Source organism: Zeus faber, assembly GCF_960531495.2.
Source record: "Zeus faber genome assembly, chromosome: 14".
NCBI classification, from domain to species: domain Eukaryota; kingdom Metazoa; phylum Chordata; class Actinopteri; order Zeiformes; family Zeidae; genus Zeus; species Zeus faber.
The window spans coordinates 16,281,760-16,301,829 of NC_137200.1; the positions used below are offsets into that span (position 1 = coordinate 16,281,760).

General features: G+C 45.3%; 1 protein-coding gene across 1 annotated transcript in view; it reads left to right on the plus strand.

The window, feature by feature from the left end:
- Positions 1–1,590: 1,590 nt before the first annotated feature.
- The window catches only part of LOC307239870 (CD166 antigen homolog), a gene marked incomplete at its 5' end in the record, with an annotated part of 46,781 nt that continues 28,301 nt past the window's right edge, over positions 1,591–20,070 (plus strand). The window contains 4 exons of the mRNA XM_080013449.1: positions 1,591–1,599; positions 1,729–1,817; positions 3,155–3,220; positions 19,798–19,937. Of these exons, the coding sequence (XP_079869575.1) occupies positions 1,591–1,599; positions 1,729–1,817; positions 3,155–3,220; positions 19,798–19,937 (304 nt within the window). The remainder of the gene's footprint in view (positions 1,600–1,728; positions 1,818–3,154; positions 3,221–19,797; positions 19,938–20,070) is intronic.

The window sequence follows — 20,070 nt, forward strand, 5'->3', positions numbered from 1 at the left end:
CAGGCTGCCAGATGATGAAGTGCCCGTCCACCGCAGAACACTGCTTAGTTTCTTTCCCTCTCTCTCTCTCTCTCTCTCTCTCTCTCTCTCTCTCTCTCTCTCTCTCTCTCTTTCTCCCGTGCTCTCTCACCCTCACTCTCCCTTTCTGTCTCAAACTCCCCCGTCATCCATCTCCCCCGTCAGACGAGCCTTCTTGAGAGTTTCTCCTCCCGCACCTTATGCTGGAGAGCTTCACCTGGCATACCAGATACTATCCAAAACCCTCTCTGATAAACCGTATGAGCACTTTCTCTCTCTCTCTCTCTCTCTCTCTCTCTCTCTCTCTCTCTCTCTCTCTCTCTCTATCTATCTATTTGATGACCCCTCTCTCCCCCACTGCAATTTCACTTCTTTACCTCCCCCCCTCTCCCCCCTCCCCCTTCTTCTTCCCCCTCGGGCTTAATTGCCGTATTTGAGTTCCCTCCCCGGCTCGAAATACTGTATACAAATTAATAAATACGTTCAAACGATGAAAAAGAAATAAATATTCACAAACATGAGCAACGGCAAACATGAGCCACTGTCTGCTTCTCTCTCTCTCTCCAGCTCTCTCTCTCTTTCTCTCCCTCTCTTTCCCTCGCTCTCTCTCTCCCTCTCTCCCTCTCTCCCCAATCCCTGCTAATGCCGCCGAAGAATTTTATGGGTAATAAGTAATTATAGGCAATTAGGCATTAATTTGTTTATGCTTGCTTTCGCTGTGCTGTCATTCCTTTTTTTTTTTTTTTTTGTGCTGCTGGTGTGTGTCGTCACACAGGAACGCTGAGCGTGGCGTCGCTCCTCGCTGACGGCCATTGTGCTTCGTCCCCCCCCAGACGTGCCGGTGCCATAGCAGTTTCTGTTGCGATGTAGAGGCATTCTCCATTATAGAATGAATTAGCGTCAACCTCTCCACTGCCCCCCCCCGCCACACACACACACACACACACACACACACACACACACACACACACACACACACACACGCACACAAACACCCCCGCCTTCCAAACTCCCTCGTCATCCCCCTCCATCATCCCCCAGCTGCAGCCACGGTGGGGGCCACAGAGAGGCCAAGTGGCAGCCTATCAGGATGTTTATGCAAACGGAGACTGAGTGGGGGCCTTGTTTGTGTATGTGTGTGTGGTTGATTAGTGTGTATGCAGAGGGGGAAGGGGGTGGTGATATAAAATTCTGTTCACCATTGACAATTTATCTCTACTAAAATGGAGAGGGAGAGATATGGGAGGAGAAGCAGTAGCTAGTTGGTATGTGTGCGTGTGTGTGCGGGTGTGTGCGTGTGTGTGCGTGTGTGTGTGTATGTGTGTATGTGTGCACGCGTATGTTTGTGTGTTTTGGGTGTTTTGCACGCTGTTATTCACCTTCTCTTTTTTGGGGGGAGAATAAGGCACTGCTGGGCTCCAGGACACCACAGTGCAGGGTAGCATCAACATTATTTGTCCCAGAAAATAGAAAAAGAAAAACATGATAAAGGTATTTTTTTAGGAACTGTGAAATACTGTCTTTCCTAACAAACCTCTTCCACCGACTGTATATTGAAATTTGCACGGTGTGATGGACGAGGTAGGAGAGAGATGCTCGGACTTGTTTATCTTTCCCCAATATCTTTCCCCATTTTCCTACATTTAATTCCCTTTATCAGCTCAAGATTTCTGCTCATATGCAGCTACTTTCCCTACTTCTGTGAACCAGTCCTGGAGAGACGGGCTCCCCAGTGTCTTCCACCCTCTTATGAAGATCTGTTTGCCCATGGTCATCAAGATCCAGTCGGAGGAGCTGCAGTGGGCACAACCAGCAGTGCATCACCAGTATCTGCAACCTTGGGCTGAATTCAAAATTGTCCTCCCAGATTTCAGCGATGCGTTTGTGGACACGCTGGATGACTGACCGGGCAGTCTCACGGGGCAAGGATTAAATGTGGCCAAGGCCCGGTCAAAGAAAAAATCTTTGAATAATAAATATGAATCCTCATGACCTTCCATATATCATAGTGATAGCAGCAAGAATATCAGAGTTTTGAGGGGGCAATATCGGGAAGAACTGCTTAAGCAAATGTTTTGTTGTAAAAATTGCCAGACCTAGACCAGGGAAGGTCAAAATCTAGCACGATCTTATCAAATAATTTGAGATTCTGAGTTAAGATGTGTTTAAATTGAAGGTTTCACATATGTTCCCCCATGTATCCTGTAGATGAGCTATGACCTATACCCTTTTCTATCTCTAACCCGGGGGAGCTCTATCTGGGAGTAATACCCACTGAGCTAGGCGTCTGTTACTAAAGGCATAGTGGTAGAACAGCATGTTAAGCAGCCCGAGTCCCTCCTTATTTTCCGGAAGTTAGAGCTTTTCCAAAACACATCCATGGACGCTTCCCGTGTCACAAAAAAATGTCACGCATATTCCATCAAAATGGCTCGGGAATGACCGAAGAAGATCATTTATCCTGCTGTCGGTAGGCAGTTCACCTTCAATGCATTCCCTTTGCCCCCTAAGGACAAGAAGAGTGAGGTTTTTTCACAATTTTAATTTGCTCAGAACAGCAATGTCGGGCAGTACGAGGTCAACGGGAGTGCTTCACATTTTGACCAGTTCACTTTATATCCAGAGAGCTTTGAGAAAGAATTAAGGAAGGCTGGAATTGACCTCAGTGGTTCAGATTCCATCAGTAAAATGTCGTCAGCGTACAGCATACGCTTATGTACTGAACTGCCTATTGTGACCACTGTAAAATACTCACATTTGCACATACAGTAGCAGCCACAAGTGGTTCCAGAGCCGTGAAGCTCTGCCTATAGTGAAATAAGAAGAGATCATTTAATTTGTTTCGCTCTCATGATCTTACGTTTGTGTGAATCAGACATTCCTCGCTTCTGCAATCAGTCGCATCGACTGAACACCTAAACAACTGATTTGCAAATAATATAATTTACGGTTAGTTTCAAAGCAGCCGTCTCTGTATCATGTGAGCGGCAAATCGTACTTTTTTTTCCCGGCGGCCCTTTTTTTGAAAAATCACATTCCACAACCCCTTCTTGGCTTTCCCATTGCCTTTTGCTCAATCTCTTTTAACGTTTTTTCTGTCTGGATCCCCCCCTCTTCAATCTCCGTCGTGGTGTAGAAATATCAACCTCTGGGCACTGGAGAACAGCTCTGCTCCTCCCGGCAGCCTGCAGAACCTGAAGAGGTGACATTGATAATGGCCTAAAATTACCCTTTTATTTTCAGGGGGAGCGGTCGGAGGCAGTTAAGGTAAAAACAGCCAGTGCGGGGGGAAGCGGGCGGGGGGGGGGGGGGGGTGCGGATGGGGGTATTTCAAAGAGACCCCCCCTGCGCGCTGCACACACTTCTACCCTCGCCTAGGGAGGTCAGAAGGGTTTGTTTGACCCGTCCTCACCCATAAGCTTCCCCCCTGCTCCTGGTGATCGGGGTATGTCTGGGAAGAGTAGACAGAGCAGCAGAGCCAGGCCTGTTTCGCTTCCAGCCACCTGTTCAGCATTCTGTCTTCCGTGTGTGTGTGTGTGTGTGTGTGTGTGTGTGTGTGTGTGTGTGTGTGTGTGTGTGTGTGTGTGTGTGTGTGTGTTATTGTGTGTGTGTGTGTGTGTGTGTGTGTGTGTGTGTGTGTTCACATTGAACTGTGCAACAAGGCCTGTTTTTTCAGAGTGTGCCACATCCCTCCAGCCCAACTTTGGCAATGTTGAAACTCTGCCTGCTTTATGTTGTTTTTTTATTTTTTCCCCTCTCTCTCTCTCTCTCTCTCTCTCTCGCTCTCTCTCTCTCGCTCTCTCTCTCTCTCTTTCTCTCTCCCTCAATCTGTCTCTTTCTTTTGTCAACATCCATTGTTTCCTCGGGCTAGAGAGCGCAAGAGAGAGAGAGAGAGAGAGATGCGAGGTGGACTCAACAGTCTTGTCATTCTCAACAGACGGGGAAGGAGCGAACAGACATGCTAATGAGACAGGACGGCACTTGTCTGACAGCTTTTCGCCGCTAACCTTTAAAATGAGAAATATCCAGGACTTGTTGGCAGCCGTTCCCAGAGCCCCTCTGTCTCGCTCTCTCTCGTGAGAGGAGAGATCCTCTTGCCTTTTTTTTTCCGGAAGTGGTCAGTGTGCCGTTAAAGGTGAATCCGGATCTACGAATGTTGCCAGCATTTCCTTGTAGACGTTATGGGATAGCTGAGCAAACGCTGCTGGAATGCGAGGGATCTTATGTTGAACAATGTCAAAATGTGTGTGCGTGTGTGTGTGTGTGTCTGTGTGTGTGTGTGTGTGTGTGCGTGTGTGCGAGTGTGTGTGTGTGTGCGTGTCAGTCGCTGTCTGACTTTAGCCCTGAAGTCAGGGCCTCAACCTGAGTCCGCCGTCCCTGGATGCCTTTCTCGAACAGCTCAGGGCCAACTGTGACTGTCGCATTAACCATTAACAGCCTCTGTGTTTACATAGCATTTCGGCCGGCGTGCCCAAGTTCAACATTCAAATGACTAATCCTAAAACATGCTTTTACCCAAGGGTGAAGGCCTGCGGGTGGTGTTTGGGGATCTAGGTGGATTATTACAGGGCTGGGTACTGGAACGAACCCTGCAGCCCCCCAATGGCACACTGTCACAATGAATACCTACCAACTCAGTCAGTATTCGTGCATTCGGCTTCATAGGTATTGCATTTTGACGTTAAAATTGATTGCAATTGTGGTTTAGGTTCACGGTTTTCACTAGACTAGGGACTGGCAACCATTGGTTTAAAACACAGCCTTCAAAAATATTACACAAATGTCCATAAATGTATATAACACGGCAAAATAAATCTGATGACAATTCTGTGAAATTGTTATGGCTGAATGTTTTTCTGTGTGTTGATTGGTAAAATTCCAATAAGCTTTTAAGGAACAATGGTGTGAAGGGTATCACTGATCATCATGGCCTTGTAAGCGAAAACAAAGCAAAAACAATTTGAAAAACATAACTCGTTCCCGGAGATACGTGTGTTTCTCCTTATTTGCCGCGCACAAGGTCTGTGCAAATAAACGCATTGAAGAAAATAAGGCAGATTAATACAAAAAATACAGGCGACGTCAATATCGATTCAGCTGCCCGCGTGGCGTTTTCAAAATTGAATCCCGAAATCAAGCATATAATGCTGATACTTAAATCAATAGATGTTTCTGTCCTCCAGCCCAACCCTGGCGCATTATCCGCTCTGCAGAGGAGAGTCTAAAAATGTCAAGGACGGTCGTGTTCCAGATATGGATGTCGGACCGCCTTTAAGGCTTCGTACTGAAGAACGGCTCCATTGTTCCCCCGGAGCGGCGCACTGATTAGAGGCGTTGAGCCGTCGAGGTGCTGCTGAGGAGGAGCACGAACGCCCACCCTCCCGCAAAACCGCGCTCGGCACCTCTGTGTATGACATGCGGACGCGGACAATCGCTGCGGATTACGAGCTGCCAATCATTCGGGCTCCCAAACTGTACGGCTCTTCAGCAGCACGGCTGGGGATTAGGGCTGGATCAGAGTACTTACTCTGGCTCTCAGGTTTGCAAGGAAGAGAACGAGGGAGAGAGAGAGAGAGAGAGAGAGAGAGAGAGAGAGAGAGAGAGAGAGAGAGACTAGAGGGGTGGGGCAAAATATGCGGGTAAGGCTAAGAGGCCAGGGGCGGGGGGGCGGGGGGGCGGGGGTTAATGATAGGGTCGAGTCACAACACCTGCAGACTGCGGAGTCAAGGCCCCAGATGGAACACGTCTGGCGGGGAGAAACGGGGAAAACAGCTTGTATACATATTTTAATGCATTTCTGAGTGCGCCCTCAGGCTTTCTCGGGAGTTGGGCACGTCTCCGACGCTGCGCGTTCTTTTCTCCCCTTTCCTTTCTTTGGGTTGGCTTGGATTTGGTCTTATTTAATGAGCATTTGAGTGGCCATCTGGCACCCCACCCATAGGACGCGTGGCACGTTAATTGTACACTCTTCACTTTAACACACACACACACACACACAAACATGCACATACATACCGCCTATCATCCTTTCTCCCTCTCTTCTGCTCTCTTTTCCCTTATCCTCTCCCAACGTTAATGGTGGGCGGGTGGAGCGGAAAGCAGATTCCGCCTGCGAAGTGCAGAGTGCGCTTTGAGGTGGATTGTGACGGCAGCTTTCAGAAAATTCCAACCCTGTGATTTCTGGAGCGTAACATGTTTAATTGTGTTTTATGACGGTCAACTAATGGGGGGGTCGTTGAAGACGGCTTAAGCCAGGGTGAGGAAGTAGGGCTGGGTTTTATCTATGTCATGAAACAAGACATTGTGTGAACGTGGCACACAATTTTAGGATTTTTCGGAAAGCTATTCATTGGGTCTGGCCTCATGTCACACTACTGTATAGTTCAATGTAAAGAACCACAGTTGGGTTCTTTAACATGCCAGTTTCACTCATTATATTGAGATCTGTGTTGATCTACTACTACTACTATACTTTACTACTGCTACCAATAATAATAGTAAATATAGCTGCAGGCAGCACGGGGTCCAGCTTATTTGGTTAGGTACGTATTACAGCTATTTGCGTTATGTGAAATGCATCACAATTGACTAAACGTACAAACATCATCAGCGTCCATAGTTTATTTTGCAATATCGTGACTGACCTTCAGAGTGACCTGGACATATAAACGTAACGTAATTCCATTCTTGGAATTTCATGTATGCAACTTTCATGGCATCAAGTATGAAGCATTTCCGTGAGGCATTATGAAAATAGGTCAATTCTAAATAATTGTTCAAAATAGTCAGTCAGTTAGAGTCTTTATTGTCATATATTTTCTGCTATTTTATGGCATCTGTAACAATGACAAAAACAACTTCAGTAATTACTTTTCATAACAATAATAATAAATATATTTGATTTAAAAAATATATAAATACATTTATTTGTAATTACTACTTTATTGTACTTATTCTGTTAATAATGTACAGTTTGAAAATTCAGTTGAATCACTTGTTTGTCCATATTGTAATGCAGACAAAATTTATGCAACTTCAACAATAATATTGAATGGAATTCAATATTTATTATGGAATAATTTGTTAATATTACAAACACTTTCTGCCTTGTCATTAAAGTTTGTAGGAACATGTTTATAGATGACGCGAATTACAAACAAAGTCATTTCTTTTTTATTTTCAACTATATCTTATCATTCTTATCTTACCTTGAATGCATTGAAGATTCGTCTTCAACGTCTGTTATAAGTCAATTATGACGTATTCATGTAGGTTTACGATAACAGTGGAAATTACGTAATGTATTTGTAAAGTTTCGTTGAGTTTTCTTTACCTTACTTACTTTACATTTTCAGTAAGTTGCGTTTCCATGAAATACGAAAAACGTAGTGGTATTTCTATTAGAAATGCCTCACTCAGTTGCACATCTCAGTGCTTTCCAGTGAACGCCGTGACGAACCCTGGATAACGAACAGTGGATAACTGTTTACTGTATTTTTCATTAATCCGGCAAAGTTATGTGGACCACGGAATTAAAATATTAATCAAACACATATTTAAGGTAAGAAGCTATATAAATATACATGTAAATCGATGTAAATTGTTTGGTAACATAGAACAGAAGTACAGAATGACTCGGTCCATTCCGCACCCTGGACACGGTCCAACTGGACATTCTCAATCGGAATCGGTACATTAGTAGTAATAGTAGTAAATAATAATAGTAAATAATATGATGACATCATAATGCGTCTTACTGTAAATCTCATCTCGTTCAATTTCGAACGACACATGTGACGTGTCAGTTAACCAGACCAACTGAATATTTCAGGTCAAATTTGTTCGATTTTTCGCTTACTGTATATCTGCTCCGTATGTGGATCGATTTGGATTATATTTAAGATTTCATTCAAGATTTCAAACCACAAGATCCTTGTTATATAGCTGTTTGAACGACACCTTAGCCGTGTTTCTAGCTTTACTAACTTCAACCACGAGGTCTTTGTGACAGCGTGGTTCAAACAAGACAAGACAAAGACAGACAGACCTCTTACAAGACAGACCTTTTACAATAACAATAAGCTGCTGCCATACAATTACAGTAGGGGTGGGCGGGCTGGACCCCTAAATAAAGCTGCAGGCAGGAAAACACAGGGTCCAGTTTAGTTGTGTAAGTAGAAGGGTTCTCCAAGTTTCTGTAATGCCGGGATTAGACTACAGAAATTCAGCCCAATTATTTACCGGATTTTGTCGTGGCCAACAAATTTCCAGTGTCGGGCCCAAATATGAACGTCTGGAGCGGCAAACGGGCATCTTTACCCCGTGTACTGTGACATAATCGGTGACCACCCCGACAACAGGTCTAGCATGTCAGAATTTTTTGTATTTTCCTGCCTAATTCCTATGACGCCTTCCTGTTCCAAACGATGTGATCTACACCTGAACGGGTCCACAGTCACTTTTTCTCTCTTATATTTTTGTTTTTGGAACACAAGACCGCCGCCATCACACATAGCATTCTGTAGCCATGGTTGTTAATAGTTGCTTGTCTGTGAAATGCAGCGTGAGTTCCAATTTTCTGAGTTCACGTTGAATGCAACATCGGCTCCTCCGACCTGTCGTCGCAAACAAGTCTGCACTCCAAATGCGAACAAGCAACCAGAGGACCGGACTTATTTAACATGGGACATGTTCTTCAACTTCCTGTAAATTTGCAACGGTTTGTCACTAATTCCTGCTCCAAATCTACATTGATATTGTTCAAGCTTGAACCACAATATTTGAGAAACGTCCCGGTTCCAACGAGACCTCAACCATGTCTGTGCTTACTGCGGTTGCCGTGTTTCGGATACTTTTAGCCCAAAAATGGCAAGAAGATTAATACTAATAGAATTCCGAGCAAGGATATCATGAAGGTTTCTCAGACTTTCCGCATAATTCTTCCTTATGGTCGACATGGAAGCAGCGCCTCTTTCTCATCACAGCATTATTCCAATCACCATAAGGGACGGAAGAGAGGGTGGGGGAGAGTGATGGAATAGGGTTGGAGGTGGTGGTTTGGGGGAGGGGGGGTATGGCCTGTCATTGCACTTAGAAGCAGGCTAACAACCGCTAATTAGAGCGGCCCCGCCATGATGCTCCCAGGCTGAAAGGCTTCTTGTTCCGCTCAACTGGCGGCGGTTTGCCTCGACCAGTGAGGCGGGGAAAGAGGACGGGTGGGTGGGTGTCTTGGAGTCGTTCAGGACCTGTAGAAGCAAATAGTCTCTTTCCTTTCTGTTCCTCTGTCTCTCTCTTTCCAATGGACTTGCCATTAGTCATACACACACACACGCGCATGCGCGCGCACGCACACACATACACATACACACACACACACACACACACACACACACACACACACACACACAGTCCATGCCCTCCAGCTCCTTTTCGCCTTTTTGAATAGCTGATTTATCATCGTGCACTTTTCGACCCAGTTCCCCCCAGCCCAACCCGCTACACTCATTAAGGCCTTTCTCTTCCCTTTCGCTTGATGGGATCTTGGTGTGCGAGAATCACGAGAGGCCCGATCAGACGAGGGCTCTGCTTTCCAGGGCTACTAAGGAGGCAGTGAAATAGATAATGGCTAAATTAGGGTATCGGTGTCTGAGATTTTCGCTGATATTCAAAAACCCACCAAGAAACTGGCAGTTTAAGGTCATACCGTTCAGTAACATCCATGGATTGGATTGGTCCTAGATGTTAGTTCTAGACGTTGAATGCATGGCTGTAAGGCAAGACATTGCATCAGGGATGCAATTTTTCAAACACATCAAACTCCTGGCAAGTCCATTTCTCTCTTTTCCCCTCTTGGCTCTTTTGCTGTTCGTTATCTTGTTTTCATTTTTCTTTTAATGTATTGTATATATTGTAAATATAGTGCTTAATCTGCTCACTCTGTATCTCGTGTTCCCCATTCATGCCTGAAATTCCCCTACGTGGGATCCATAACTGACCTAGGATTTTTCTGGTACCTATTGCTCCTTCCTTGGCTTCCCCAAACCTGTGATGTTCTGTCCAGTTTTTTTATTTTTTATGACCTGGTGCGAGGGGCAGGATGGAACAACCCGGTCGGCATGCACATTCCAATCCGCACCAATCAGCTTCTTGTCACTCCACTTCGTGCAAACAGTGGTTTTCATGTTGCAGAACCAAATAGGCTCACGCGTGTGTGTGACTGGGTTTGTGGCTAGGTGGGTAGGTACCCTGTGAGCCAGGTCAGTTGGAGTGCATTTGGATTTACTGTGCTTTTTGGCTACAGTGATGCATTAAGATGCCTATCGCCAGACTAGTGCCCTTAATGGATAAAGCACAGGGACAGGGACTGCTTACCACAAACAATCTGGCTGGAATGGAAAATCTTTTGCTTAGATACAAACACACACACACACACACGTACGCACATCCACACGCACACACACACACGCAGACAGACAGACAGAAATGCTGATGCAAAAGGGATGATTCTCAGATTTTCTTTCAATAATTTCAATGCAACATACCTCCTGGCTCTGACCTGTTCGATTGAAACTCAATAATTAAAAGGTTGCTAGGCAGCTCGGTAGGGAGTTTGCCTGTGTGTGTGTGTGTGTGTGTGTGTGTGTGTGTGTGTGTGTGTGTGTGTGTGTGTGTGTGTGTGTGTGTGTGTGTGTGTGTGTGTGTGTGTGTGTGTGTGTGTGTGTGTCTTTGTATGTGTTGGGGAGGCTAAAGTGAGCATTGTAAGCAACTGTAAATAACCCCCAGCTATAAATCCATTTGAGCATTCTTTTTAACGGAGCGCATGACATTGTTTGCAAAAGTGCTGGTACTCACGGGGCCTGCACCACAGCCAAGGCAGCCAGGAACATACCCAACGTCAGTGGTAAATAACCCCAATGTCTGTTTTGCGCTGCCGCTGTAGGTAGTAATTAGCATCCTTCTCAGCAGAGCCGCTGGAATCTGCTGGACCTATTCTGACCCTCTGCAAGCCACTGCCTTTATCTCTCTTCTACTCCAAAGCCTTCCAAGACACCTGACTATCGGCCATTTGTTTCTAAAAAAAACCCCAAACCTTCTGAGAAGCCATTTGACCAAAATAGAAATATCTTTCTTTCAGTGTAATTCCACTCCCATAATGGAGATATAGAACAGTCGCCAAATGTGGCCAGTGCATTCTTTTGTTCCATACATTATACTGTTATATACAAACACTATATCCTTAATATACTTAAAGGCTAAGTACTCTACTAATCCACACCCACCTTCTGGAAATGTGGTCACATTTAAAAAACAAAATATAACCGAGCCTACACAGAAAAATCCTCTTGAAAGACATGCCCAAACTGGGCCAGCACCCTCTCTTCTCTGTTTATAGCTTGTGACGGAATGCAGGGAATTCATTAGGACATAATTATAAGGAGAAACAGATCAGTGGGACAAGTAGGGGCGAAGCACAAAGTGATCAATTTGGGGGCGGGGCTGGTGTTTTGGAGGGTGTTATGGGCTTCACGGGCCTCTCAAGAAACCTGAGTGATTCAGGTGTGTGTGTGGCCTGTCCTGAAGCAAGGACGACTCAATTGGAGATGACCCCACACCCAAACAAGACCTAATTGGAGTTGTTTGAAGCTGCTCATTCCTTCCCTCAGTCACGGTAAACAGCTGTGAGAGTTCGGTTGATATGCCCAAAGAATAGAATAGAACACAATAGAGTAGAATAACTCCATTTCCATATGGAACTTAAAGAGTAGTTACCTGTTGGTTTTCTGTTTTATTCAGCAACCTTACACATGCCGGCAAAAAGTAAAGTAAAGACCCTCAATCTTCCTGCTAATGGTAGAGTCTCAAAGTGATAATTTAAGGGTTCTGTTGGAAGATCCATTACTTATTCTGCGGTTTCCATTGTGTACTCCTGATGAAGCTCCTTGATTGTCCTTTACTATCATCCAATGATTTTACTACTCCGTTGACTATTTCTGAGGGAATTAATAAAAAATATTTGCAGTTTTTTTATTTTTTCCACCAAAGTGACAAAATTGGGATTTAGCTGTTAGTAAATTGCCAGGCCCAGTTTGGAGGTGACTACAATGGCTTTCAAGGCTGTTTTAAACCTTTTACTGAGCTCCTCTCTATAGTAAATACTTTTTACAGAGCTCTCCTTTAAAAAACAAGTCCACCAGTCGAGTAAAATGAGTCACTGGCATTTACTATTGTTCCCATGACCCTAGCTAGTCTAAAAAGCCTTTGGAGACTTGTACTACTCTTTAAAATACATTATATTCAACATAGACTTAGATGGACACAGATAGAGATGATTGTATGTGATTGTAGTCATGAACCAAATTATATGATGGTAAAAATGTTGCAACGATCTTATGTTCATTGAACAATCTGCATTGTTCATACTGACAGTTATATAAAACATGGTGAGATGTAGTGCAATGTAAGGGATGTTTCGAGAAACATGTCTTTATAGCAAATGCTGCGTGTAAATTCGATGGTGTATGTCGCAAAAAAGTGTAAATTCTAAATATTTTTCTTTCACTAGCTGGTCACTCTTGAGCTGCAGCTCGGTGTCAACTTTAAGGTTTACAAAATAATGGGAAAATTTGAAAAAATAATAGCCTTTCTCTACCCAGTCCAATGATATACTTATGTTGTGGTATAATATACAATAGAAGCTATAGTTACCACCTCCGGGGTGGAGCCTCCGTGGGTGCAGATCTTGGCGGTGGTAGCAAATATTCAAATGAGGTTAAGGGTGCAGTAACGTGAGATTGGGTCATTTGGAATAACTGGGGTCTCCCGCTCGGGTTCAACCCACCACTCTAACTATTTTCCCTCCGGACCCTATCTGTAGCTCGTACAGATGGTCCCCCGGCCAGATATTGACACACGTATTGACGTGCATCTGGCCCCCTCAATTGGCCGTTTAGGCCGGAGACAAATTGCTTGTTAGGTGCCAGCAATCCAATCTATCAGCAGGCTCTGGACCCTGACAGCTACGCCGTCACAAGTGTAGTTTTACACGAGGGCCAAGGGACCTCGCAGATGGTACAAGGCTTGTCTTTTTTAAGTGCTGACACTGAATACGCTACCCATCCCTCGGGCGACTTGACCCAAATCCCCTGACTTTTAACCCGGCGCCCTTCGCCCTTCGCCAGAAAAACTGCCACTGTCTTCAGAAACAAGCCCACAATGACATTTCACTGAATATATGTATGAATGTATGTATATGTATGTGGCAAATAAACCTTGAATCTTGAATCTTGTAAAACAATCATAATGATCGAAAGGGATTACGGAAGAGGCGTAACAGATGAGATGCTCCGGTTGCTATTGAAATCTGATTGGCCGGCATGGGTTTTTAGCGCTTGCCCTGACAGCCAAGATGGAAGATGTTTTTATTCCAAGTGCTCTCGGTTTGACCTTGGTGAGAATAAATCATTACACACAATTTTGTGTTTTTCGCACGGAACCTGTGATTTTCTTTTTCCTCCTTTTACTTATTTATTTATTTATTTATTTTTTACATCTCATCAAGATGCCACCTCGTGCCTGCTAAAGGAATGGCGACGCATCTGAATCATCGGATGTTCTTGAAAAGGGGAATGCTAAGAGGGGGAGTTATTCAGAAGCGAAGAGAGAAAGTTTATCTTTGTGCAAAGTGAGCATTGCATCTGCCAAACACAAGTTAAAAGTTCACGTGGGCCCTGGCTGACACAGAGCGTCATGGTGAGCCGGGGCCCCAATCTGATGGTCAGATCACACTGGTACTAATTACCATCTGCTCACTTAAACTTCCTCGCCCTGCCGTGCTGATTTGTTTTCAATTACATCCTGCGGTATTCGATTACAGCCTTCATTTTTTTTTTTGGCCGGTGGAAATATGGCTCAGCGTCATGTTCAGCAGGTGACGACCATTATGGGAGACCAGATGGATTGCCAAGCACTTATTACCCCCACCCCCCAATTATTGTTATCTGGCTTGATGGTGGCCATTACGGGCTAATATGACCAGCATGGGTGTGCTGCCCTCTCTTCCACCACTACAATTGGAAAACATACACACACACACACACAGTCACACACACACACACACACACAAACACACTGCACATTGTGCGAGATTCAGCTGGCTTCAGACGCCCTACATGAAGCTTTGCCCCAAAGCTTTTTTTTTCTCATATTTCGCTATCGTCTGTTTTTCATATTAGTTTCATGCCGCCTCATTATGGACTAAAACTAACTAATCGATATCAGTTCATCCTATTAAGGACTCATTTAACACGCGATGAGCCTTTTCACACAGGTGCTGCAGCAGGGTAAGCACCGGTGTGGCTCTCAATTGTGGCCATCCCAATTATTACATAATCGCCTGATCGCAATTATTTGAGCCGACCGTGGTTTTGTAAAAATGTTTCCGCAATCATGTTGTAATTTGTTTTTCATTAACCCTTTATTGAGCCAGGTAAGCCATTGAGATTACAAGTCTCTTTTTTGAGGGCGCCCTGGCCACGCTAGAAGCAATACAGTGTTTCAAACAACATACAAGCAAACATTAAAAACACACGAAACAAAAAATAAAGTTACCTTATCATTCCATCCAAATTGAGTGGAAATTTCAAACCGATGCTGGAAATGCAGTAAATTAAATGTGAATTGGTGAGTTTACATCAGTTGGCTTGAAGCAAATGAACTACCCAATTTTTATGTTTGAATGTTCAGTTGATCTCTTTTCTGCACTTCTGTATTATTACAGTCATGATAGTGGCATAAAATTAACAAAAAAGTCAATTCAATTGTTAATTGCGATTATTTGTATGACAACTTATCGCTCGTGAAAACCCCAGTTTTCACGAGAAGCCTTTTTTTAATGTAAAGGGACTGGTGTTGACTTCCTTCGTTTTCTCCACGAGGGGAGTCCAACCGCTGTCCGACGGTGCCTAATTGGACCTAATTCATTGAGAAGTGGGCAGAGCATTAGGACCGTCACATGGGCTGACTTTGCCGACTTTCGAAGAATTGATGATAGTGTCCCCTTCAATACAGCACTGGCGCAGCCAGAGAGACAGAGGATAATAAATTAAATACTTGAAAAAATAAAAATAAAAATCATTTGTAATTGGAATGATTGAGATCCCTATTTCCACCGCATGTTAGCAAATTAGCTATTAGTGCTTATTGATTGGTTACACACCGGCGCAGCCAATAGAGAGATCCAAGTTTCCCCGCCGGTGGCAGGATTAATGACAACTGCAATAATCGTATCCATTGTTTACAAACCCAGCGGATGACTCGAAGCCAATCCCTCCATGAGGCCTATCCCTTTCAGATGCTTTAACACCTACATCTCTCAAGGGGGTTAACCTCACAAGGCTCTCAGTGTCTTCCCGTCCTCGCACCTCTCTGCCTTTGCCACACCGCAACACCGTTGGTCTGACTGCGTAGACATTGAGGTGTACTGTATTGTGGTGTGTGGTGGCTGCCTGGCAATAGTCCATAGTGATAACACACACACACATACACACACACACACACACACACACACACACTCTCGCTCTCACACATACGCACACACATGCTGGCAGTATAGAGGAAGCCATGTCACTACTTCCCTCCCTGAACCACACTTCCAGATTTAGCCGGCCTGCAGCCTGGCTTTGATCAGAGTGTAGCAGCAGCCCTGTTGGATGACTCACACAGATGACACTTCACATGTCTGCCTCTGCCTGCTGCTGTGTCACGCACACACGCACGCACGCACGCACTCACACACACACACACACACACACACACACACACACACACACACACACACACACAGCACGCACGCACGCACACACGAACGCACGCACGCACACACGTCGGCCGTGTTGAACATTGTGCGTGTCTAATTACGATGTCAGGAGCGACTGGAATACCTAAAGAACTCCATTCATCTGTAATTAGCACGTTGACGACGTAAGGGGCTCACGCTGTGTCTCGTGCGTATATCTCGAAAGGAAAGTTACGGATTTACTCTTGTGTATTTGGGTGTAAAAGCGTATTCGAAGAAATCGGTTTCAACCAGCCGTTTACGCCATTAACCGGAGTCGTTAGATTAGTCAACGGAATTAAACGCCAGACGTGCGGAATGTGCCCCTTCATGTGGCACGCTGGGCGACTGTGCGGCCTTCTCTGCGGTTGTGTGTCAGGGGATTCCAACAGGATTAACTAACTGGTCAGGAAAGCTGAAGCTCTGTGGTGGGAGAGGGAGTCTGGGGAGGAGAGGCAGAGGGGAGGAACGAGAGGCCATTCCACACCGTGCGGAATGGAAGGAAGTGGAACCACCATCTGTGGACATCGCAGAGATTGTACCCGGTAGGTTATAACCGCGTGCATTACACCCTAGTGTGATGGTGGAACACCTCTGTTGTTGGGTCTGGACATGGCTTCCACATAGTCAATGCATCCAACAATAAGCGTGGACGATACACAAGGTCAATGCAGACTGCAAATTTATTTTTTTTGTTTCGAAATATTTCATCTTTGTTGCTGCAAAATGTAGACATTAAAAGGTCTTATCTAGTGGTTCTCAATGTGGGGTTGGGGGACCCCCGGGGGTTCTTCAAGAGGTTCTAGAGGTCCAAAACAAAATGATTAAAGCTCAAACTTCACCGTTATTTCATTTACATCCCGCAAAGGGTACAGTGGAGACACGCGGGACAACCACACACGGGATCGTCGGACCCAGTGGCTCCCTTAAACTAACCAGATCAAAGTAAAGTGTAAAAGGAGAAAGCAAGCTGCAAGAGCTGGCCCCTGGATCGCCATTCATAAATCACGAGAAACACTATAATGAGCCTTAAGAAACATCAACATAGTTCGTTAGGCACGGATCAGGTTGAAATACAAACAAGGTCCTCTGCAGGAAAACCGACGCAACAAACTGTCACTAATTGCGCCTCCACGTGTCTCCGCTCTGAGAGTAACCCCGCTTGCTTGTTTTACAAATGCTCCCTAACGTATTTGGCAGCGCCGGAGGATCTTACCGCTGCTTAACCCCGACCCCCTCCGCTGCCGCGACCGAATGTATTTGCCGCCCCATGGCCACCCATTCTGCCGCGATTGGTGTTGGTTCAAATAGTCTATTATTGGAGAAGATGCGAAAGTACAGCTCCAACAGCCATATCAAACACGTCTGATTGCAGTTTGCAAGTTTAGACTTCCGACCTTGTATCGGCCTAAAAAAAAACAAAAATACGGAATTCATTCAGAAACAGCCATTGCGCCTGGAGCGCGGCGGTAGCCTCCACTCACGGTAACAATATTAAGGTCGTTCGGGGTTGGAGAGACAAGTGGAAGCATTGTTATGCAAATGCACGGTCATCAACTCTGCACTTTACTGAGCACTTGTCCTCTAACATCCACCGGATCCAGGCTGGAGCCAGACAACCCACCCAGCTCACAAGGTTGGCACTGTACTTAAGTGCTGTGTTGTGTGTGTGTGTGTGTGTGTGTGTGTGTGTGTGTGTGTGTGTGTGTGTGTGTGTGTGTGTCTCGCATTATCTCCCTTTGTTTCTTTCTCCCTGAATTTGAATTATTATTTCATTTCAAGTAAGCACATTGAAGAGGAAATATTCACGATTGAGTGAGCGGATGCGCGTGCACAAACAAACACACACACACACACACACATACATATACATGAGGAGTGGAGTCTAGGGGGCGCGTGGGCACCTGCGCGACGTCACAGGCGCGACCTCCGAGATTTTGTGACTCGGCGCGAGGGGCGTTCCCTGGAGATGCTGGACATGTTCAATGTTGGACAACATTGAACCGCAGCACAATTCAGATGTGAAGTTCATAGTCTACCAATTACTTTTTGACGCAGAGACAAACTAGAATATGCGAACAGCTCATTCAGGCTTGGTGATTTTATTGTAAATTAACAGGGTCGTTGTTCAGTTTACAAATAAAAAGTAACTAAGTTTTTATTGGTATTTATGCGCAGTTTCTTTTGAGAGAATCTTGCAATATGGGAGAATAATTACACATTGTGAGTGAGTTCCTCTGTAATACAATGCTGAGCAGAACAGAACTCCCGCTCTCCCATCTCTGCATGGAACGGGCCAACAGACCGGCTCCTCTTCTTCTTTTCGGCGCTTCCGTCGGTTCAACCGCCGTGAACGGCAATTCCTCAAGCTCGGATGCTGCAAGTGCAGCCATGGTTGCTGTATAGGCGCGGGCGGGGTGCGGCGTAGCCAACGTATAACCAGGGCTTAATCGTTCAAAAGCCAGGGATTCCATCACAGCGGCTCTGCATGAAGAGAGAAAGACACAAAGCCTAGTTAGCTTTGCCATTTTCCGGTACTGCAACCGGCTTGTCGTACGCTTTGCTCTGTCACTCACCGTTAAATCCGGCGTGCTCCCCTGCAGGGAGGGTGTGTGTGTGTGTTAGGCTTTGATATGGGGACAGAAAACATAATCACTGTGACACTTTGATTGGGATGTTTTCTCGACAAGAGGGATCACATTGCACTGTGACAGCTCTGCACCAAACCACCTCGCACAGTGAAATGCACAAACACACAAACCAACGCAGGTGGAATGGTAAGTGGGCTGCATTTATATTGCGCTTTTCTAGTCTTGCGACCACTCAGAGCGCTTTTCAATACGCGCCTGAGATTCACACACACAATCATACATCGATGGCGGCGGAAGCCTCGCTCATCGAGACCAGTCAAGGGTTCAAGGACACTTGGATGTGCTACCAGGAGGAGCCGGGAACTGAACCGGGAACCCTCTGATTATTGGACTACCCACTCTACCGCCTGATCTACCGGTAAGGCACTGCAGCGCAGCTCGGTATAAGCACGGACTGAAAGACAGCAATTGTGCCCTCGGAAGGTTCCGCGCTCGGCGTTCATACCTCTGCTCGTCTCGTTTGGAAAACCTTTCCTTGTTGCTTTTTTCCGCCTCTTTCAGTTCGTGGGAAAACTCTGCCGACTGGGAAGAGATTCGAAGAAGTCTTCTGAGGGGGGTTCGTTTAAGACCTCCACGTTCAGATGTTGACGCTGAGCCTTGCCAAATTAATGATTGCGCTCCAATTAAGGCGGAATACAATTTTGTCCGTGTTGCCCAGAGCATTGTGAACGCAAGTCTGACTGTAAGGGTCTTGTCTAATTAGTCCAATAGTCTGTGTGTGCGTGTGCGTGAGTGCGCTTGCGCGTGTGTGTGTGTGTGTTGTTGGGGGAGTTAATTTCAGTCAACTAAGACATGTTTAAAAAAGAAAAGTAACTGCAGTGAAAACGTACACAATACACTCATACACACATCCAAAAATATCCGGCTGCTCAATAAAGTTCACGTCTCTGAATGCCAAAATACTGAAGGCCAAAAATACAGTTAATTAGTGGACTGCTTAACTCTTAATTATATGAATTTGCTAATGATTTAAAATACAGCGTTCTCTCATAGAAGTTCTACAGGGAATATATTGCATTCACCCATTTCAGAAATCAAAAAAATGATTTGTTTTGATGATCTGATGATGATTTTGCGGATGAATATTAATGTTTTCATAAGATCTTTACACACTACACTACATATTTAGAGCTTCGGAAAACAGACATTTAACCGAAACGTGACATTACGATCCAGTCTCAGTATCAGAATATCAATATTATATCGATATATCGCGCCGCCCTGATCACAATAATCGATCGTTCTGTGTCTCCCGAGTGTAAGCATCATTTCCAAAGTGCCTCCCCCCCGCCCTAGCAACGAGGTCCGTCGTCAGGGAGCTGCTTTCCTGTGTTTCCCAGAGAACTCTGCTGGGGTGTTGGCTAATCTTAGAGATAAGGCCAGCGATGTAAGAGCCGCCAGAGCAAACACGGTCCAATATTTCAGGTCAGAACAGGGTAAGCCGTGAGAGAGGGGGGCAGGTCGCCGGTTGAGCGCGGGCGTATTCCCAGGCCGTGTTTAAAATCCCGAGCACCTGGGTAACCGAAATAACACCTCCCTCCCGCCCTCCCGCCCGAGCTTCCAGGGAAA